The sequence below is a fragment of the Poromitra crassiceps genome, assembly GCF_964638095.1.
Source record: "Poromitra crassiceps genome assembly, chromosome: 1".
In the NCBI taxonomy this organism is placed as follows: domain Eukaryota; kingdom Metazoa; phylum Chordata; class Actinopteri; order Beryciformes; family Melamphaidae; genus Poromitra; species Poromitra crassiceps.
The window spans coordinates 27,248,725-27,272,914 of NC_139623.1; the positions used below are offsets into that span (position 1 = coordinate 27,248,725).

Genomic DNA, 24,190 nt, shown 5'->3' on the forward strand with positions numbered 1-24,190 from the left:
AAGTCACAGTCGTTTCGCTCACAGCCTTTTAAAGGATGTACAGTGGCAATCGTATCAATATAGGATAAACGCAGCAGAAATTCCTTGTGCATTCAGTATGCCTACCTGTTCCGCCATTATTGACATTAGAGGACAGAATTCTCTCTTCCATGTACGATCACACTTAAATCAAACTTTGACCATCGCGTGTTGGTGTTGGTACAGTAAACACGGTGTTACGTCTGTCCTGTGCAGTCGAGCTTTCAAGCTTAGAAACTGTATAGGCCTTATCGACTGCTTTTGGTGTTATGAGCATACAGGACTTCTGGCAAAACAGAAGTTGTGAATCAAAGTTTTCATCCATTTTAAATCCAGCAAGGTCAAGGTGTAAGTTAGCAGGCTAGGTAGCTAATATTGTAAGAATTGAGAAATTGAAGGACACGCTAAGAAAAACAAACCAGAAGTGTCTATGTGTTCTTCAAACGCAGAGGTAATGAATGGCGACCCTCTGCTCCACAAGGTCCAGGCACTTTCTTTAAGGTGATTTTCCATAGGTGTGGCTACATGACATTATAAATGCCCAAATATTGATGTGAAAGTCAAGTTGTTTGACAGCCATTGTCTTACCACATAGTCATCACATTCTTCACACACACAGCCCAACTAAGCACATGTCTTATTTCTTATCATTTTCCAGCCATCTTTTTTAAAATCCTGCTATTTATAGCCCTCTATGATGTTAACTATAGGAGCTGTTCAGTGAAATGATAGTGGCTCTACAAAAGTGATGGTTAATTCATACCCACACTTTGCAATGCCTTTCTCCCAATTTTGCCTTCACACTTTCACAGTTAAATCCATGTGGATTTCCTTCCTTACTTTTCCTCCTTGTTGTGGCTTGATGAGGTGATGCTTGATACAGGCTGGCACTCTTCAACCACTTTCAGCCAGATGCGTGACAGTCTCACTAAAGATGGCACAAAGACAGAATCAATGTGCGTAAGCGCAAGATGGATCAGAGACACTGTAAACATTTTATTGAATGTAATTAATGCATTCATCTGTTGACCTTAAATTCGCATAAATGTTGCTGCCAGTTGCAGTATACTTGATCATTTGGAAATATTTCGAGGAGGTGCAGATAAAGTGCGTGTGTTGTGCATGTGGCTGGCGAGCCGTGCAGTGAGTACCAGGGCTTTACAAGCTGTGCCAACGTCTTGTGTGCCAAATGTGTGGCAGGAGGGTGGCAGGAACAATGTGCCGGCACTAGTCTGCCTGGCTGCCAGGCACTTTTCTTTATCCAATCAGACAGTTCGGCTCGAGCGAGACCCCTATTCTTGTCTCTTCCTATCTCCTCCCCTAGCTTTGTCACCCTCCCATGAAGCACACACACACACACAAACACGCACACGCACACACACACACACACACACACACACACACACACACACACGCACGTGTACACACCCTTCCCCTGCACGGCAGCACGCCTCCTCGGTACACCGGTATCCTTACCTGGAGATGGTAAACGGCACAGAGGCGAGTGACATTGAGATTGTCGGGACAATCTCCCCCCTCTGTGTTTCTGTCTGCCGCTGTTCGCTCCCGCTCTGTCCTTTTTATTATTCTCCCAAGAAGAAACCACAGGCCAAATGAGCCTGCATCACTCTGTCCTCAAGAGTGTGTAGAAAGCTGTTTTTCAGAGCTGTGTGGAGAAGAAAGATGCTCTGTCTGTGTGTGTGTGTGTGTGGCTTTATTGGATATGATGAGAGATGATATGATGGTGGATGCTGTCGCTGCTGTGCCTGGGAGATGAGGACGGATCCCATTTGTCTCACGCTCCCCTGGTGCTATGTCTCTATCTGTCTATCTGCTCTGCCCAGGACTGGACACAATGTCTCTATCTGTCTATCTGCTCTGACCAGGACTGGACACAATGTCTCTATCTGTCTATCTGCTCTGACCAGGACTGGACACAATGTCTCTATCTGTCTATCTGCTCTGCCCAGGACTGGACACAATGTCTCTATCTGTCTATCTGCTCTGACCAGGACTGGACACAATGTCTCTATCTGTCTATCTGCTCTGCCCAGGACTGGACACAATGTCTCTATCTGTCTATCTGCTCTGACCAGGACTGGACACAATGTCTCTATCTGTCTATCTGCTCTGCCCAGGACTGGACACAATGTCTCTATCTGTCTATCTGCTCTGCCCAGGACTGGACACAATGTCTCTATCTGTCTATCTGCTCTGCCCAGGACTGGACACAATGTCTCTATCTGTCTATCTGCTCTGCCCAGGACTGGACACAATGTCTCTATCTGTCTATCTGCTCTGCCCAGGACTGGACACAATGTCTCTATCTGTCTATCTGCTCTGCCCAGGACTGGACACAATGTCTCTATCTGTCTATCTGCTCTGCCCAGGACTGGACACAATGTCTCTATCTGTCTATCTGCTCTGCCCAGGACAGGACATTGGTGTTTATCAAAATAAACATTATTTTTCCTTCTTCTTCTTCCACAACGCACCATTTTGCACTGCGTGTCATTAATGTTAATAATATCTTGCCTAATTTCTCATTTAGCATTTAGCTGCCCCCCTCTACCCAGAGCAACAAACAGTGAGTGCAGCAGATAAATAAGCTTAAATTCTTTGAGCAAGAAAATGACAAGCTGCCAGTAGTAAGTGCTGCAGGGGTTATAGCATCCTGACAATAATCCTGTGACCAACCAATGACTGCAGACGTCGCGTTAGACTTTCTTGTTGTCTGTCATTTTGACAGACAGGGTCATACAAATTCTGCCATAATCTATTATTACCTGTGTTAAAGTGACAGACGGCCTTCAGATTTTTCTGCCATTGTTTAAAAAAAAATCTGTAAAAGATGGAAAATATTCGGGTTACGCGACCACTGTGTAAGAGAGACGTGCTTGGAAACTTCTTGAAAAGATTAAGAGTCAGGCTAACATCAGTACTTCTCTTCTGTCTTCCAGGTGGATGACGCCATGCTTATGTTTGATAAGACCACTAACAGACATAGAGGTAAGTGCACAGCTTCTACTCCCCCCCTTTTTTCCTCTCCCTGCCTTTCTGAAAAGGTGAGAAAATAGTCATTTTATGTCCTTTCCCCATGAGATAACAGCAAACACCTAACATGAGATAACAGTGAACAGTTCCATCTCACATGATATTAGCTGTACCATCTGTTCAACAATGGAAGCATGTCAAAGTAATCAATAAGTTGATGCGGTATTTAGAATGTTTGAGCTGTATGTGTGTGTGCATGCGTGCGAGTGCGTGCGTGTGTATGTGTGTGTGCGTTCGTGCGTGTGCGTGTCCGTGCGTGTGTCCGTGCGTGTGTGCGTGCCTGTCTCTGTGATGATGCTGGTGTGAGTGTTTCAGAAAGGTGCTTAAAGGGTGTAAAGATTGTGAGATGGTGGGTGCTGTGCAGTCAGATAACAGCATCAGATAAAGCCCAGGAGAAGCGCCGAGTTTATCGCCCTCTCTCATCGGCTCCTTATCTTAGATTAGGGGACGCTTCTCTCTAAAGCAGAGGACTTTCCAAAGACAGGTTGCCTCACTGCACTACAGTGTGCCTGTTTCGTGTGTTTCAACCAGACACCACGGCAACAGGCCTGACACGCCCCCAATAACATGCCTGCCAACATCAGACGCCACGGCAACAGGCCTGACACGCCCCCAATAACATACCTACCAACATCAGATGCCACGGCAACAGGCCTGACACGCCCCCAATAACATACCTACCAACATCAGATGTCACGACAACAGGCCTGACACGCCCCCAATAACATACCTACCAACATCAGATGTCACGACAACAGGCCTGACACGCCCCCAATAACATACCTACCAACATCAGATGTCACGACAACAGGCCTGACACGCCCCCAATAACATACCTACCAACATCAGATGTCACGACAACAGGCCTGACACGCCCCCAATAACATACCTACCAACATCAGATGTCACGACAACAGGCCTGACACGCTCCCAATAACATACCTACCAACATCAGACGCCACGGCAACAGGCCTGACACGCCCCCAATAACATACCTACCAACATCAGATGCAACGGCAACAGGCCTGACACGCCCCCAATAACATACCTACCAACATCAGATGCCACGGCAACAGGCCTGACACGCCCCCAATAACATACCTACCAACATCAGACACCACGGCAACAGGCCTGACACGCCCCCAATAACATACCTACCAACATCAGATGTCACGACAACAGGCCTGACACGCCCCCAATAACATACCTACCAACATCAGATGTCACGACAACAGGCCTGACACGCCCCCAATAACATACCTACCAACATCAGATGTCACGACAACAGGCCTGACACGCCCCCAATAACATACCTACCAACATCAGATGCCACGGCAACAGGCCTGACACGCCCCCAATAACATACCTACCAACATCAGATGTCACGACAACAGGCCTGACACGCCCCCAATAACATACCTACCAACATCAGATGTCACGACAACAGGCCTGACACGCCCCCAATAACATACCTACCAACATCAGATGCAACGGCAACAGGCCTGACACGCCCCCAATAACATACCTACCAACATCAGATGCAACGGCAACAGGCCTGACACGCCCCCAATAACATACCTACCAACATCAGATGTCACGACAACAGGCCTGACACGCCCCCAATAACATACCTACCAACATCAGATGCCACGGCAACAGGCCTGACACGCCCCCAATAACATACCTACCAACATCAGATGCCATGCTACCCTATCTGTAAAGGAGAGACTCGTGCTACCCTATCTGTAAAGGAGAGACTCATGGGTATCCATAGAACCCATTTTCATTCAAATATCTTGAGGTGAGAGGTCAAGGGGCCCCTTTGAAAATGGTTTTTCCCTGGCCAAAATCTAGCCTATATTTGGAGTGTTATTTACCCCCCTTCCTGAGAAGATAGCGTGACATGGAAAAACTCCTGTGAAAATCGGGAGTGTTGGCAGGTATGCAATAAGCGCACAGCACGTTCGGCTAGCACGTCGGCTACCAGTCCTTTCATACAGTATAGGTGATGCAGAGGAGCTGTTATGAGACGTGATGTCCCCGGCGCTTATCGTTAGCATGTCACCTCTGTTGTGCTGCGTGTCGTTGCACGCACGTATGCGTGTGTGTGTGTGTGTGTGTGTGTGTGTGTGTGTCTGTGTGTGAGTGTGGCCGACAGGTGCTGACAGGTATTTCCACAAGAAAAAGGAGCAGGCACTTCTCTGTTTGTCACAGCAGTCAGCTGGCTTGCAGGCACAGCTGACATTACACCTTACAGAGTTGGGCTGAGCGCTGTTTTGCCATATCCATGTAAACATTTGCTTGTGTTGCGCAGCTCCTCCTCTGAAGACAATTATTTTGGATAGATGGCTGTAACTTTTTTGTTCATGCTGGTGACTGTCTGCATCTCTCTGTCTGTCTCTACTGTATCTACTGTGTGTGTGTGTGTGTGTGCGTGTGCGTACGTGCGGTGTGCGTGTGTTTGTGTGTGTGTGCGTGCATGCGCGCGTGTGTATGTTGCGTGTGTGCATGCATGCGTGCATGTGTGTGTGTGTGCTGTGGGTGTGTATGTTGTGTGAAGAGCTCTTTGAGTCTGGTAAACAGTTTGTCAGTGTGGAACATGTGAACTATAGTGGAAGTGATCTATAGCTTTGAGGGGACTTTGATCTGTAGTGACAGAAGCCAGTGTGAGGTCTGCTTTGAGACAGAGGCGTTTTCCCCCTCTCTCCTCTCTTCTTCCCCCTCTCTCCTCTCTTCTTCCCCCTCTCTCCTCTCTTCTTCCTCCTCTCTCCTCTCTTCTTCCCCCTCTCTCCTCTCTTCTTCCCCCTCTCTCCTCTCTTCTTCCTCCTCTCTCCTCTACTTCCTCCTCTCTCCTCTCTTCTTCCTCCTCTCTCTTCTCTCTCCCCTCTGCTGCGCTGCCAGTCCTCTGTGAACGGGGATGGGCGCCACGCTCGGTTAGTGTGTTAGGTGTTTGCCTTTGGACGGCAAAATGCCCTTCAAATGAAGACAATGATGGAGAAACAGCCTCCATGGCAATTTTTCTGATGACAGGGGACGTATTTATATTGAGTGTGACACCGTAGCGGGAGGCAGGTGCAAGTCTTTCTGCTGTGGCTCTTTCTGTCTGACTAGCATTTTGCCATTTGGTTCCTTTGCCGGCTGGTTTTTCTGCTGTTTCCATTCTGAATTTGAAACAGTAAATATTTGCTGATCTTAGAAAGACAATAGGCACCTCGATAGACTTCATAGGATATTTATTACAGACTTATAAAGGGGAAAGACAATTTGAATAATGGATCATCAGAGTTAACTGATCAACTGCATGATTGCATGATATTACTTCCTCAGCTCTCCCATGGGCACACAGGAGAGGACATTGAGGCCCATTTGAGGTGGTTTAGAGCAGATTTCTTAGGCCAGTGATGGGCAACTGGTAGCCCACAGGCCAAATCAGCTCCCCGCCCATGTTCATTCATATCCCATAGACTGATTTATAAAATGGCAAGGTGATTTTGTTGCGATGCATGAAAGCATACATTTTCTTTGACAACTCAAGTATCTCCTACATCATCTCCTAAATCCAGGGTGCCTGCCGCATGACTGCTCTGACTCCAAAGCCCCTGATTTGCAGCTCCCCAATATAATAGCTCTCCTCCTGTTGTGAAAGTGACAGCCACATGGATGGTACATACTGTAACTCAATAGATGATGCTTTACAAAGTGTCACGGGAACGTGCATTATTTCCCTTATCTAATAGATACTCGGTCTCCATCATCACATCTATTCAACGTGCACACAGCTATTCTTTCTTCGTCCCTGCAACACAGACAGTACATTACAAACATGTGTAGCATCCCTGCAACACAGACAGTACATTACAAACATGTGTAGCATCCCTGCAACACAGACAGTACATTACAAACATGTGTAGCATCCCTGCAACACAGACAGTACATTACAAACATGTGTAGCGTCCCTGCAACACAGACAGTACATTACAAACATGTGTAGTGTACCTGCAACACAGACAGTACATTACAAACATGTGTAGCGTCCCTGCAACACAGACAGTACATTACAAATTTGTGTAGTGTCCCTGCAACACAGACAGTACATTACAAACATGTGTAGCGTCCCTGCAACACAGACAGTACATTACAAACATGTGTAGCATCCCTGCAACACAGACAGTACATTACAAACATGTGTAGCATCCCTGCAACACAGACAGTACATTACAAATATGTGTAGTGTCCCTGCAACACAGACAGTACATTACAAACATGTGTATCGTCCCTGCAACACAGACAGTACATTACAAATATGTGTAGTGTCCCTGCAACACAGACAGTACATTACAAATATGTGTAGTGTCCCTGCAACACAGACAGTACATTACAAACATGTGTAGTGTACCTGCAACACAGACAGTACATTACAAATGTAGTGTCCCTGCAACACAGACAGTACATTACAAATGTAGTGTCCCTGCAACACAGACAGTACATTACAAATGTAGTGTCCCTGTAACACAGACAGTACATTACAAATGTAGTGTCCCTGTAACACAGACAGTACATTACAAATATGACGTGACGTCCTGCAACACAGACAGTACATTACAAACATGTGTAGCATCCCTGCAACACAGACAGTACATTACAAACATGTGTAGCGTCCCTGCAACACAGACAGTACATTACAACACAGACAGTACACTACAAATATGTGTAGCGTCCCTGTAACAGAGACAGTACATTACAAACATGTGTAGCATCCCTGCAACACAGACAGTACATTACAAACATGTGTAGCATCCCTGCAACACAGACAGTACATTACAAACATGTGTAGCATCCCTGCAACACAGACAGTACATTACAACACAGACAGTACATTACAAATATGTGTAGCGTCCCTGTAACACAGACAGTACATTACAAACATGTGTAGTGTCCCTGCAACACAGACAGTACATTACAAACATGTGTAGCATCCCTGCAACACAGACAGTACATTACAAACATGTGTAGCATGCCTGCAACACAGACAGTACATTACAAATATGACGTGACGTCCTGCAACACAAGTTGTGTTTCCATTACACTCTGAAATGCGCAAAATCTAAATATCGCAATAGAAAGTGGGTAATGGAAACATGTAAATTTCGAAAAACCTCCCAAATATCGCAAAACGTTTTTGCGCTCTCATGAGGTGGTTTTTCAGACGTGTCGATATAGCAGTTTATCGCAAAAGTGTAATGGAAACACTTTTTTCGCATTAGCATGTCATGTGACCCATACGTGACGTAGAGGAGGGGTCACGTGACGCAGTTCTCTTTGTTTGTTCAAATGGCGGCTGGCTACAAACATGACACGGTATGTGTGGACAGAAGAGGAGACAACGATTTTTCTAAACCTCATTAGGGAGGACAATATAACCAGCATATTAGACAGCAAACAACAGAGGAATGCAGACTGTTATAGGGAGTTAGAAAGGAAAATGAGGGAGAAGGGGTTCAATAAACCGTGGCAAAATCTCCGCAGCAAGTGGAAAACTTTAAAGCAACGCTACCTATCAGAACGACGCCTGTTGTGCAAGAGCGGAGCCGGGGAAAAGGCTAAAGTAAAGTTTAACTTTTACGGTGCCATGGACAGCATTTTAGGTCATCGGCCCATCGTGCAATCATTGGCGTCAGTTATCAACAGCATGGGTAAGTCCCAATTCTTTCATTTTTATATGGCCTGAAGTCAGCAAATGTGCTAACGTGAACATGCATGCTAACGCTAGGGACAGCTTAGTTATCTGTTGTAGGCCTGATTTAGATGTTGTAGTGCTACTATTGTAATTATATTCCATTATGTATTCCATGAATTATTAGATGCTGATGCCGAGGCAGACGAAGACGCCGACGATGAGGACCCAATTCCGGGGACTAGTACCACGGATTCGGAGGGTAAGCCAAGAATTTGCCATCTTTTAAAGTCACACCATATTGGCTGGCTGATTAGATCAGAAAAGAAAACAAAGTGGGCTTACCGTCGTGACTATTTGTTTGCTGCTTTATTCCCTCTTAATATCTATCCTGCAAACCTGATCTGCCCAAATACAAAAAAGAAACACTTAATTTGAGGAGAAAATGAAACGAGTAGTTAAAAAATATAAACTAGAGATTTTACACAGAACTATTCTTTATCTGTCTTTCTGCAAAAGTTTCAGGTACATGTAAGATGCTTTCAAAAATAATTGAAGGTTCCAAATATCACAAAATGTACCAAGAGCAGTCTATTGACACACTAATACAGGAGGAAAAAAAGAATAAACATCCAAGACAATTTATATAAAAACTCTTTAGACTTTTGCACAGTATTGTGTATATATTTATTTATCTCATTATCCCTTCTTCTTGTCATTATAGCATCCTTTGATGTTTTGCCCATGCCGCTCCACGGCCCTGATGACGCCCCTGTGCCAGAAGAGGAAGCATCATCTCTACCCACACCTGCACCTCAAGAGGCATGGAGACTGCCAAAGAAGCGTAGAGCCTCAACTACATCAGTGCACATGAGCCTGATGAGGGATCAAGCAAAACAAGATCAGGCCACCCTAAGCGCGATTTCTGATGCGCTTAATCGAGCAGTTCACTGTTTAGAGAGGGCAACAGATGTAGCAGAGCGCCATGCTCATGCTCTAGAAGTGATGGCTGAAGCTCGGCCTTTCCCCCAGCAACCACCTTCAGCATACAATCCCTACTTCCAAGGGCAGCAGCCTTTTGTGTACCACAACCAAGCACCTCCATCATATCAGCAGCAGCCTCCTCCTACATCTCCCTCAGATGAGTGGGGAGGTGATCCCCAGTCTTACAGAACATACCAAGCTTTGTAGGTCATAACACATACAACCAAGCTACCATGTTGCTATGTTAGTCACTTTAATGTTATTTACCTGTAAGTTTACATGCAACAGTTAATTGCACTAACTTTTACTAGGGATGTTGACGTTTTTGAGCTTTAATATGTGTGTACACAAACAGAGGCCCTCAGGTAGGCTACACTGACTGTGGACTGACTGACTGACCGACTGACTGACTGACAGACAGCCATACAAAGATACACACAGAGAGAGAAAGTCAAGGAAAGCATGCAGCTCTGTTTTGTTAAGGAACTTTGCACAAAAAGGCTATTTGCCTGTTGCGATACTGTTCATTTTGGCAGCTTCTTCTACATGGGGCCATATTTATTTTTTCTTTGAAAAGGCACTGTTGTAAGAAGAAATATGAAGTGTTAACAAAAAGTTGTGTGAAACCACACAAAAAAAAGTAACTGTTGCCATAGTGTACCTGTTCTCTGTAATGGCAGCTTATACAGTACATGGAGCCATATTGTTTTGTTCTTTGAAATGGCACTTGTATAAGACAATGAAAAAATATTTTGTGTTAACAAAATGTTATGTGAAACCACACATTAAACTTGAAACAGTAAACCATTGCTATGTGCTTGTGTGTTACTGTAATAACAATGTACACTCAAAGTGTGGGTAAAGGTAAACTTAACTTATGATTTCAGATTGTTTGCTTGTGTGGCTAAACTAACGAGCTGTGACCAAATGCTGTGCAAGTGCTTCTCTAATCGCAAGGCCTCCTGCATCTTGCTCCTGATGATATCCCTGGGGCTGTTGGGCATGGGGCACTGCAGGACCTAATGCCGCAGGTGGTAGCTGCTGTCTTTTCTCCTCGCATATATTGTGGAGAACACAACATGCAGCCACCACCACTGGCATGAAGTTATAGTTTATGTCAGACTGCTTGGACAAGACACGCCATCTCGCCTTCAGGTGTCCAAAGGCATGCTCCACTTTCACACGGATGGCACTCAAGTGTTCATTGAAAGTTTCCTGTGTTGCTGTCAAATTGGGACCGGGGAAGCCCTTCATGACCCAGGGTAGTAGAGGGTATGCAGGGTCACCAGCAATGAGTAGTGGCACTTGGACTCCCTCGATGTCCTTTGTTGCTTGGGGGTGTTTTGCTGGATATCTGAAGGCAACCCAAAAATATGTTTGTGGTTTGGTGTGGTACATTCCAAAACTCAGACTTTTAATATAAGTCAAAATCACCTAAACAGCAATTTCTGTAAGATATGGGGCCTTAAACACCCCAGAGTAACAAGTGAAAAATATTTATTGTAACAGACAACTGCATATTTTCATGTTCCATTGGCTGTTTTTTATTAGAAACAAAAAACAAACATCTGTGGTGATATCCAGTAACATAATGTGTAATACCAATGTTGACCATGAGATGGCTCAGTGAGTTATGCAGAGACTGCAGTGGAAGACATGTAAATAAAAGTTCTAGCAGTCGATTAGATTAACATTACATTATCTACTGAAATTTTACAAGTTAGATGATTTTGACTTATTAAGTATAATGGCATATTTTGACAAAAATGTTGACAAATATACTTGGTAAGATTTGGAGTTTTACCTAAACAGATGTGATGTGACAAACACAGCAGCATCATGAGCGCATCCAGGTGATCCCACGGAGATATCCCTGATGATTAATCGATCATCAACCACGGCCTGCAGGACAATTGATGTCCAACCTTTCCTGTTTACATAATCGCGATAGCCATCACTTGGGGCACGAACAGGTATGTGAGACCCGTCGATTGCGCCGTACACCTGGGGTATTTTATGTGCCTCATAATTGCGCTGTGCAATCTCAAGTGCCTCGTTCACGCCTGGCAAACTGATTGTTCGCCTCATCAGCGTATCGCATATGGCTTGGCAAACCCCATACACACATCTGTGCACAGTGGTTTTGCTTACTCCAAATGTCTCACCTACAACCCTGTACTCAGAACAAGTAGCTAGTTTGTAAAGGGCAATAGCTACTCGCTTTTGTGTAGGAAGTGCCTCGCGAGGGGATGGTAGGGCTGGTGCCACAAGAGGTCCAATAGCGTCGCAAAGCACGTTGAACGTTGCCCGGGACATTCTAAAATTCTGAATCCACAATTCGTTGGTGAATTCCTCGTTTACGATCCTCTCCCAGAAATCCATTATACGTGGCCGCTGCCATACATAAGGACTTTGCCTATAAACTATCATCCGCTGCCTTCTTCTTCTGTTTAAAATAGTCACGGCAGCAGCAGTAGCAAACGAAATCACATTGCCAACACCAAGGAGGCGACGCAATACGCTTGGGACGTCCATCTTCCTCAAAGTGGAGTCTCGCGAGACAGATTCTACGAGAATACGCGAGACGGGACTTCAAACTCAACTTTAATGGAAACGCCTGCAAGTCGCAATTCTACTTTTTCGAAATTGTAGAAATATCACAATTGTTTTGCGCAAAAGTGTAATGGAAACACAACTACAGACAGTACATTACAAATATGACGTGACGTCCTGCAACACAGACAGTACATTACAAATATGACGTGACGTCCTGCAACACAGACAGTACATTACAACACAGACAGTACATTAGAAATCTGACGTGACGTCTATTTGACAGTGTCAGGGGTCAGGAAGGGCTGAAGGTGGAGTAAGAACAGCAAGTTTACTTGCAGCATTTTTGAGCTGGGAACAGTCCGTTCAAAAGGTCAAATCCAAAGCTCAGTCCAAACCAGTGGGCTAGCTCGGGCTTTGGAAGAGGAAGTGATATTGAAAGCTGTAGTTCATTTAATGGCCACTTGAGGCTGGACCCAAAAGGGAGTTGTTCCCGTTCACGCCCATGTAAAACATGTTGTAACAGGATTAAGCATGTTTACAGCCTGGTCCACACATGGTTTTGGCCGATATAGCTATTTTCACCTTTCATAACAACTTTACAGGGGTGAATGTTTATATAACTTAGGCCTGGGCGATATGGCAATTTTTTTTATCACGATATGTTTTCTTATATCGATCGATGTCGATATTTATCACAATATAAATTCATCAATAATACTAATTGCACATAAAAAGCACATGAAGAATTTTAGGGGCACAATTAAAATTCAATGCAGTGCGATATAGAATGTATTCGATACGAATCTATTAATCTCTGACCGGTTACAATTAAGTTGAATTCAATTCAAAGTATTCTCATGAGGCTCAATGCAGCTCATTGGCTATTGTTGTCATTAAATGATAACCCTTTATTTAGTCATCTGTTTGTCCATACTATTCACTTATGGCTTTTTAATGTAACTTGATCCATTTGCATTTTCAGCTTATTATAATTGTTCTATGCTTGTTACTTGTTTTCCCTTATACCACTGGGGCCGGTTGCACCAACTGGTCTTACACTGGTCTTAAGCTAAGTTGGTCGTAACTTTACGACCTAACAGCTACGCCGGTTGCACCAAGACGGCTAAGCCTTCTTTTCACTACGCCCAGGCGTAAGAGTTACGCCTGGTCAGGAGGAGGCGTAGCGCCTGCCTGTAACAGAGATCTCCGTGTCTTATCAGCGGAGACCGTTTTGAGTCCTTACCCTGATCGTCGTAACACAGCCAGTTCTCCGTCTTTTGAAGCATGCTGTTAGATTACAACGAACTAGTTGTGTGGCTTAGCCTTCCAAAATGTTGCCGTTCATTTTTTAGAATTTAATACATAGAATTGGGAACGTTACATTCAATTTCATTCAGACTGTCTGTCTGGCTCAATAGCCGCCATTTTTCCCCCGGAGCGAGGGAGGGTGAGAGGAGGGAGGGTGTTTTACAGTAGTGGCTGATAGAGCGTAGTGGCACAGTGCGCTCCAAGCAGGTCGCGAGGCACATTTTTTGCAACATCATCCAATCAGGGTGCATTCCCTGGCAATTCACATGGACGCGCATTGCTACGACCAGCATAGTTAAGACCAGACGTAAGCCGTGTTGGTGCAACAGGCGTAAGTCCATGGTCTTAACTAAGACCGACGTAGGAGTTACGACCAGGCATAGTTAAGACCAGTTGGTGCAACCGGCCCCTGGTCTTTGGTGTGCTTATTCTGTTGTGTGTATTGCATTATGTTGTTTTAATGCAATGAACGTCTTGGTCCAAGGCTAAGTGTTGATTATGCAGCTAGTTAGCTGCTGTTGGTTTGATAAAGGAAGCAAAGACTGTTTAAACCATATATGTGTAATGTTATTCGGATAGCTGCTATACTGTAGATGGTCTAACAGATAGCATAACGTTAGCAAGATTGTCAAGTATGAAGATATTAACGTTAGCGCGTTAGCTAACGTTAGCGTTAGCTAACGCGACATAGATGCTAATTTGATAGCATTCATGACAGCCAGCTACCGCTACCCATAACCAGAACTACTGTCTGCTGCAGCTTTATCTCCCGTGTACAACTCCACGGCCTGACATATTTTAATTCCATCTGTTTATGTTACTCTTGTTTTGCCGGGCCAGCCGACTGCGAGGCTCTGAGCAGAGAAAGGGATTCTTCCGCAAACGCGTGCATCACATGGTTTATTTTCCATTGATGCCATTGGTTCCACTCAGTGTTGCCTTCAAATACCCCCCAAAAACGACACGTTATTCACAATAAGCATTGCTGTGCTAAGCTGCGGTCATGTTTCTGAGGGGTTTTGAACGCAACACTGAAAATATTTTATCGAAATTACAGCTCATAAATTTATCATCGTTATCGTGGCCGTTTTTTTCGTGAAAATTTTCGACATCGTTTTATCGCCCAGCCCTAATATAACTCATCCGTTTAGAGTCAAATAGATGATAGAACAGACTGTGTTTTGGAGGTGATCGACAGGTCGCCTGTCCAGTGATCCCACAGCTTGCTGATCACGGACCAATAGCAGACGGAGCTGCAGCTGTCTGGGAAACCCCTGGTCTCCTGGTGTCTCGCATGAGCTGCGCAAGGACCCCAAGGCTACAGGCCACACTAGGCTTCTAAATGGGAGTCCAAAACCCAATGGGTGGCTATGTCCATTTGGTTGAAAGTCCAAACAGGCACAAGTAGATAATTGTGAGGCAAAAAAATAAAATAATAAAATAAAGTAAAAAGTTTTAGGCAGAAATCATAATGTGCAGGGACAGAACTAAACAGGATAGGTAGTTGGAACAAAGACAAATGATGGCAGAGAACTGCTGTACAGAGACTGTATATTGCTGAGACTAATGAGGAAACTAGCCCCACTTGATTCTTAACTCTCACTTTTAAATGGGCTGATGTGTTCACTCATTGAGATTTGAAAATTAGGGGGTGTGTTGTAATGAACACTACTGCATCTATTTTATTGGAACAGTTTAGCATTTGTGTATGAGAGTGTTGAAATGTCCCTGTGCGTGATCAGATGGACACATGGTTGTAAGTGTTTTTTCTTTGGCGCTGGGGAGGATTGGATAGAGGACAAATGTTACAGTCCACTAGCAGCAGCATTGTCCTTCAGACAGCCCATGTGAGCTAACTGCTGGCAATACGACAGCAGATGAGACGGTCTCTACCCTTCTCCTTTTCTCACTGCTTTTCTTTTTACTCTTTCACTCTCTCTATCTTCCTCATTCATTCACTCTTATTTTTCATTCCTTTCTTTTTACACACTATTTCTGCCCCACACCATCTCCTCACCCTGCCTCTCTCTCCCCCTCCCTCTCTCTCTCTCCCCCCTCTGTCTCCCCCTCCCTCTCTCTATCCCCCCTCTGTCTCCCCCTCCCTCTCTCTCTCTCTCTCCCCCCTCTGTCTCCCCCCCCCCTCTCTCTCTCCTGCTAGAGGACACTCGCTGTAACCAAAGCTCCTCACAAAGGCACACTGCACACCATCTCCTCACCCTGCCTCTCTCTCCCCCTCCCTCTCTCTCCCCCCTCTCTCTCTCTCTCTCTCTCTCTCCCCCCTCTTTCTCCCCCTCCCCCTCTCTCTCTCTCTCCCCTCTGTCTCCCCCCTCCCCCTCTCTCTCTCTCCCCCCTCTGTCTCCCCCTCCGCCTCTCTCTCTCTCTCCCCCCTCTGTCTCCCCCCCCTCTCTCTCTCTCTAGCCGTTTTCACACATGCGTACCGGAAAATTACCTGTAAGTCAATATCGGACATTTCCCGGAATTTACCTTCACACCTGAGCGCTGCATGTGTGAATATAGTTGTCAAATAGCCTGTATGTTGGGGGGCGGGGGGAGGGGGGAGCTTATTTTGGGGGTCGGCAAAACTCCGATGGTGAAATAAGTTCGCTTGTCACACAATAAATCACACTCGTTTGACTTAAGAGGGCATGTAAGTTGTATCCTTCACATTCGCTAACCAGTCTTTGAACTGAAATCTTTGAAGAAGTTGGGATCCGTGTCTGAGAGAAATCGCCTGGCTGGTTCGATGTTTATCCGTTCACCTGCGTCGCGTTGAAGCACTTTTTACAGACTGGCTTCGTTTGATGTGTCCGGGCTTGCCTTCACTGTCAGCAACGTAAGCAAAATACTTCCACATTTCGCTTCATGCATCTGCTTACAAGCGTTGGGCGGCTTGCAAGACTCGAACAAGCCTTTGCCATTTTCGGTGTCGGGCTGTCGGGCTGGACTGAAGGACTGGCCAGAGTGCGAGCAGAGAGAGGGGGGGGGGAGCACGCCCACACATGAAGCAGCCATACGTACCGCTCTCATGACAACCTAGAAACTTATTTTGGGGGTCGGCAAAACTCTGATGGTGAAATAAGTTTAGCCTGGCTAAACCCAGCCCCCAGTGACCTGCTCTCAGGGTTACCCTGCTTACGAGTCACAAGGTAGTGACTGAGAGCAGGTCTGAGAGCAGGTCACGTGGCGGCTGGGTTTACCCAGGCTAAAATAAGTTTGCTTGTCACACAATAAATCACACTCGTTTGACTTAAGAGTATGTTGTATCCTTCACATTCGCTCATGGGCTGCAGTGCAGAGTAGTATCCAGGCAGCTCCCCTCTCTGCTCGAGAGAGAGGCCAGTCCTTCAGTCCGCCGCCCAACGCTTGTATGTATGTAGAGAAAGCAAATGCACGAAGCGTAATGTGGAAGTAGTTTGCTTTGATGTGCGCGAATGATTAGATGATGCACGCTGGAAGTGAACGTTAAGCAACGTGTGTACACCTCGCCCATGAGAGAAGGACCGGCAAATGACTGGACCCGTTTCACACTTGTATCCCTTATCGCGGCATACCGCTCTTCTGACTGGCTTGAAACTGGTGAAAAGTCCGCGATGACGGGGTCGCGCTTATACCGGAACAACAACTTTCACACATGAAGGCATTAGACCGCTTTCCGGTCATTTAGCGGTAAAAAGCGCATGTGTGAAAACGGCTTCTGTCTCCCCCTCTCTCTCTCTCTCTCCCCCCTCTGTCTCCCCCTCCGCCTCTCTCTCTCTCTCCCCCCTCTGTCCCCCCCCCCCTCTCTCTCTGTCTCCCCCTCCCCCCTCTCTCTCTCTATCTCCCCCCTCTGTCTCCCCCTCCGCCTCTCTCTCTCTCTCCCCCCTCTGTCTCTTTCCTCTCTCTCTCTCTCTCCTGCTAGAGGACACTCGCTGTAAGCAAAGCTCCTCACAAAGGCACACTGCACACCATCTCCTTGGCATTTAAAGGAGTAGAATAAGGCCAATTGTGTTGGAAATTGAACTCTCTAAAGCCTTCCTTCCCACTGCTGCAGTTCATTGTGGGTGAGTTCAGTGTCTTTGGTGAGCAGCTTGGGCTGTCCAGAGGTTGATGCCAGAGGGCGCCTATTGTCCACTGCAGCACCCCCCTCCCCACCACCACCCAAAAAAAACTTCAACCTTTCCTTTTTCTACTGACACCTACGTCTGCGATGGCAAAATAACCAGGATTGGAAAGGAATGCAAATGTGAACAGACACATTCCTATGCAGCGTAATTAAAATACATGTTTGTTTGTTTGTTTTTTTGAGTGATTTTTTTCATTCTAGGACTTCATACTTGACCAGCTTTACCAGCAGTGCAGGAGGCCCAGGCCTCCTGTGTGTGGAGTAGGGATGTAACGGTATGCCATTAAGGTGTACCGTGGTTTCATGCAACCACGGTTCTGAACCGTAAGCCTTTCCCTGTAATACCCACTGAGATCAAATCATCTGGAGACAATGACGCCACCTCCTCCCACTATTCTTTTTGATGCCAAAACTAACCTCGCATCACCAGGCTCTCTCAGAGGAGAGAGCCTGGTACACATTACTACAGGCAGGAAGACAGAAGAAGACCCACCCCGTCTTACGGTGGTCCACAGTGTTTTCGTTCCCCCATAGAAATGCAGCAGTAGGCAGTAGGGCTGTCCCAGCGAGTCGACGTAATCGATGACGTCCAGTGGCGTGCCTGACCAAGTTGGTGCCCTAGGCAAGATTTTTGCTGGTGCCCCCCCTCCCCCCTCCCCCAAAGAAAATATAATAAAAATTATATCGCAGCTAATCCACCACTGCAGTGCAGGCTCAGAATCGCCCTTCCCCAGTGGCGCTGGAAGTACTTTTAGGTAGGGGGTGCTGTAAGGAAGGGACTCTCAGTGCTGCCCGCGAGGGCAGTGCCGAAGAAAATTTTATGTTTTTTGGACTTTCATCCATATTTAGAAGAATATTTAATTTTAAATTAACATCAGGATTATACTGTTGTGATGTCATTATTCAGTATCTTCTTCTTTTGTCACTCACTTTCATGTAAGCCCCTGCTCTCCCTTTAGTCGTTTTACACTACACCAGAGAGCAACACAGGCATAAACACTGAACTTATTATTATTATTATTATTATTATTATTATTATGGAAAACCAGATTATGATGAAAATCAAACACTTTTGAAGAGAGAGCGTATGAAATAAGATTAGAGCTGGGAAGCACAAACTGTTTTTAATGCATCTTGTTGGTGGTATAAACACAAGACAGCCAAATCCAACAATTTCGAAAATCCCATTTCTTGCCACCAGGGGGTGCTGCAGCACCCTCAGCACCCACCTTCCAGCTCCCTTCCCCCACTCTGGGAAAAAGCTCCGAGCAGGTAGAAGGGGGCGCGGCCGCGCAATGGGTGGGGTGGTATGGATTAGGGACCATGGTGAAAGTGCTGCAGCCCAGGCAGCCAGAAAGCCAGAATTAGAAAAATGATTTCACTATTATTTAAAGACTTAAGACGTTGTTCTGCTTATTTTTTGTCTACTATTGTAAAATAATAGTAGGCCTATTATCATGAAAAAGTATTTGTAAAAAAAAAAAAAAAAAATGTTTACCCTCTCTGGCGCCCCTAACGGCTCAAGCGCCCCTAGCATTTGCCTAGTTCGCCTAATGGACGGCACGCCACTGATGACGTCGACTACGTAATTACGTCGACGCACGCTACGTGCTTCGACGCGTCACGTGTGGCTAATGTTAGCGGCTAACTGTTACTTGTCGTTACTTTAAATGGCAGTAAAACGCCACTGAATGACCAAATTGATTTAACTTTTAACCATTTCGATTTCCACTTTCAATACGGACCCCCAGCATTGGTTAGTTGTTAACGTCGTGACTATATTTTATAACGTTATAACGTACTCCGGTTTGCGGGCTGAATCTGTGTGTTGCGCAATAGCTACAACCCCTCAGAACTCTGGCTGTAGACCCGAGTTATAAACTGGAAACTGGAGTACATAAACGTTGTAAATATAGTCACGTTATAAACAACTAACCAATACTGGGGGTCCGTATGGAAAGTGGAAATTGAAATGGTTAAAAGTTTAATCAATTTGGTCATTCCGTGGCGTTTTACTGCCATTTAAAGTAACGACAAGTAACAGTTAGCCGCTAACTTTAGAGCTTACCCATCAGCGCAGCGTCATTTGACGTCAGCACACTCTTCTAAACAGGTCGCGTGCCGCATTCCAGTGGGCATTCCCATGCTTTCACATGGACGCGCATCGCTACGACCAGCGTAGTTAAGACCAGAAGTAATAGCCCTGTTGGTGCAGTAGTCCACTCTAAAGACTGGTCTTAACCGACGTAGGAGTTACGACCAGGCATAGTTAAGACCAGTTGGTGCAAGCCAAGCCCCATGTTGGGTGTGGATGCTACAGACACAGTCTTGTGTCTGGATGATGTGTGACTTACATGGAGCATTTTGTCTTTCTCCAAAATTAAGAGCACTGTTACTGAAAATTGCACACCATTGTACTGTAAGATAGGGCTGGGTCGGTTTGAAAATTTTAAAACCGGTTCGATATTGCCGTCTAAACCGGATCGAACCGGTATACCGATTTTTTTTGTAATTATAAAAAAAAAAAAAAAAAAAAAAAAAAATTTAAGCAGGGCTCCCGAGTGTGGCCCATAACTGTCTGTAGTGCAACTTCAGTCCACCTGATAGCGATAATACACCTCTAAGCTGGTATTGTCAACCAGCAATGATACTGAATAAAAAGAAGCAGGACACCTGTGTAACAAACTCACCCTGTATTTATTTCTCATAACTATTCAGCTTAACTTTTCTTCAAACATCAACATAATAAACAAAATAAGACTTTTGCATACTAGTGCAACTTGAGAAGAGGCTAATACAAACAATAGTGCAATCAGAATGGACTGGCAAAAAAAAATATATATATTTTTTTTTCCGGTTCGCACGTGATCAAACCGGTTTGGGCTCGTACACCGAACCGAACCGGTAAAACCGGAAATCGACCCATGCCTACTGTAAGATGATGATTTTATGTTGGACTGCTGCTAAACTCAGTTGACATTGCACAAGGTTTTTGGTATTCCTCCTGAAAGTGACTTGAATTTAATTTATTCTACTATTTTATTTTGAATTGCACTATATTCATTTTATTTGAGGACAAGCTCTTGCTTTAATTTTATTTGAGAGATTTTATGTTGGACTGTTAAAGAGAATGAGATGGTCAAATAAAATACTGAAATTGAGAAGTTTTTGGTTATTTATTTGTTTTGGATAAATGTATTGTTATATAATAAAAAAATTAATTAAAAAATAATCGTTAGATTAATCGACTAATCGAAAAAATAATCGTTAGATTAATCGATAAGAAAATAATCGTTTGGGACAGCCCTAGTAGGCAGTCTACCCTCGCCAGTCGCTATGAGTTAGAGAAAAAATAAGAAGCATGGACATACCAAACAAAGTATTCAAAGAAGTACTTGAAGAAATGTGCTGGATCCATAACATTACGTCTGAACGGAACGCAAGAATTGAGAGGAATATTTTCCTGGAGTACAGCACTTTGGTTCCTGGAGTACAGCACTTTGGTTCCGAGCCTTCCGCCCATAGCTGGAAGACTCGGAATGAGGTTTTTCCATCCAGGCTAGTGTACCAGATTATGCCCAGTGTGAGGTCCCTGCCCCTCTGAACTTTTTGTATCCAGCTGTTCCTGGTGCTATCTTTGCGGACAGTGCATAGTGTATTTATATACAGTCAATGCTCTCTAGCTCTGTCAATATGGCACTTTAAGTTCTATTAATTTTGTCTCACCAAAAGTAACCATGTAGATTTCCCACTATGAGGTCAGTTTATCAAAATGACGCCTGTATGGAAATCTGATTTTCGTTGTCAGAGATCAGGAGGAACCGGTGGGGAGCCGTTCATCTCAGCTCCTAGCAGCCAGACTCCGAGCTGCTGAAGCTGGGCATCTGGGGGAAATTATCTGATGAACTGATCTTTGCAGCTCTGTGTTAATTAGCAAATGTTTCTGTAGCATTTTAATTAACGTCATGATTTATTTCCTTTTGGAACAAATGTTGGTTTAACAAATGAAATCTAACCTTGAAGCTTTAGGCTACGTTGTCTTTACTGGGCAGGGCAGCCCGACGCTGCCTCTATTGGGACTAGCTAACATTAGCCAGGCTGCCTGGTCTCTTCTGTATATCCTTACAACAGCTACGGCGAGAGGAGCTTGGGAACAACATCCCCACAGTCAAAATAAAACCCCAAATAAAACCTCCAGTGTCTGTTTGTGACTCCAAAGGCTAAGCTAACCCGTTAGCTAAAACTTGTGTGACTGGGCCCCATCTTATACCCGGGAGTGGTTGTAACATTAAGAAACCCATTTCCTGGCATCCGCAGGCAGTTGGACAACCTATTTCTGAAAATATATGTTGCATTATTCCAGCTAACGTTATTGTTATCGGTTGTTAACAGTAATGAAGTGCTGGACGATAAATCGATTTTGAATCTTAATCCAATGAATTAGTTAGAACGGTACAGTACAGTATGGCTCTCATGTCTGTGGGCTGCGTGCTGCTTCCTCATCCCTCCCCGATGTAAAGTCTCTGGCCATGGCTACTGAAGACAGCAGTGCGAGTGCACGGTGAACTTATTTCAACACTTCCAAAAAAGCACACATTGGGTGTGTTGCAGTAGGGGCTGCACATGATGACGAGAGCCACACACACACACACACACGCACACACACACACAGACACTTTTCATGAACACAGACACGTTATCACCGGATGGTGAAATGTTGCCTTTAGGGCACGTTGTAACAACAAAACAACATGTGGGACCACCGAGTACAGCTGTAACGTTAACGTTAGCAGCGTGACTTACCCTGTCTGTCTGATTTCCTCCTACCTACTGCTATATCGCAGTCATGATCGCAGTTACCCACATACCCGTGTCAAGTGACTGCAGGTTAGCAAGCAACCGACAGGACGTTAGGGATACCTGCGCCAAGCTGAGACAGGAAGTTGGGCCTTCAGAATAAAAGCATAAATTGTATCACTTATGGAAAAAATATTTTTTTTGAGCTGTGCAGGGCAACAAATGGATAGAGAAGTATAATAGTATCGAAATCGAAAATCTAATTTTGTAAGAAAAAATCTGAGATTTTATTTTTAGGCCAAATCGAACAGCCCTACAGTAACGTTATGCCGACCGTGAGACTAGTGCTGCAAGCTAACACAGCTTGTTCTACTGTATTGCTATGAATAAGCGGCTAGCTTGCGCCCGTTTAAAACCGATAACAGCTGGAAGACATAATAAAACACATATTTTCTGAACTTACAACTTCAGTCCCAAAACCAACGTTACTGAATGCGGTCCCATGATCATCATACATCAAGCATATCAACCACTACTCCTGTATGGGTAAATAGGATATATCCGAGGAGCACCCTAACGCAGCATGAGGGGACCAGCCAGTGACTGCTTGAGACTGGCTGCCACAGCTGTCAAACTTCCCTTTTTATATCATCAAATAACTACTTAAAAACAAACTGATCAGAAAAATTACCACTTGGACAGGCATTAGCATGATAAGAACTATCTAAAATGATAGAAACCATCTTTGGGGGTAAAATATCTAATATGTACTTTGATTGTTTAGTTTGGTTCATTTCCGCATCCACTAACATGGCGGACCTATACTGGTACCCGCCGCCAGGGCGGCGATCTCAGATGCTTTGGCCTCACTGTAGAGACCTCATATTCCGTCCATTCTTTATATGTCGATGGTAATACCATGCCAACAGTATAAAGTTATGTTGAGCAATGCGAGTATGCATATCCCTGCACAAGAGGGTTACCTATCCACAGCTCCACTCGTGACAGCCGGGGAGGGGGGATTAAACATCACACTTCAAGTTGGACAGTGGACTTTGTAATTTACACTATTATTAAACTGCACGAGATTAGAAGAGTGTTGTGTGCATCTTCCATCTTTAATGCAAAATAAACTAGCCAAAGGTGCACTGCAGGATCAATGGTGCACTGCAGGATCAATGGTGCACTGCAGGATCAATGGTGCACTGCAGGATCAATGGTGCACTGCAGGATCAATGGTGCACTGCAAGATCAATGGTGCACTGCAGGATCAATGGTGCACTGCAGGGTCAATGGTGCACTGCAGGATCAATGGTGCACTGCAGGATCAATGGTGCACTGCAGGATCAATGGTGCACTGCAGGATCAATGGTGCACTGCAAGATCAATGGTGCACTGCAAGATCAATGGTGCACTGCAGGATCAATGGTGCACTGCAGGATCAATGGTGCACTGCAGGATCAATGGTGCACTGCAGGATCAATGGTGCACTGCAGGATCAATGGTGCACTGCAGGATCAATGGTGCACTGCAAGATCAATGGTGCACTGCAAGATCAATGGTGCACTGCAGGATCAATGGTGCACTGCAGGATCAATGGTGCACTGCAGGATCAATGGTGCACTGCAGGATCAATGGTGCACTGCAGGATCAATGGTGCACTGCAGGATCAATGGTGCACTGCAGGATCAATGGTG

General features: G+C 45.1%; 1 protein-coding gene across 1 annotated transcript in view; it reads left to right on the forward strand.

Annotated features, from left to right (window-relative positions):
* LOC310788377 (RNA-binding protein Musashi homolog 2-like) overlaps positions 1-24,190 on the forward strand; it is a gene marked incomplete at both ends in the record, with an annotated part of 592,153 nt that overhangs the window by 295,406 nt on the left and 272,557 nt on the right. Inside the window, one exon of the mRNA XM_083649940.1 lies at positions 2,979-3,027. Within this exon, the coding sequence (XP_083506066.1) occupies positions 2,979-3,027 (49 nt within the window). The remainder of the gene's footprint in view (positions 1-2,978; positions 3,028-24,190) is intronic.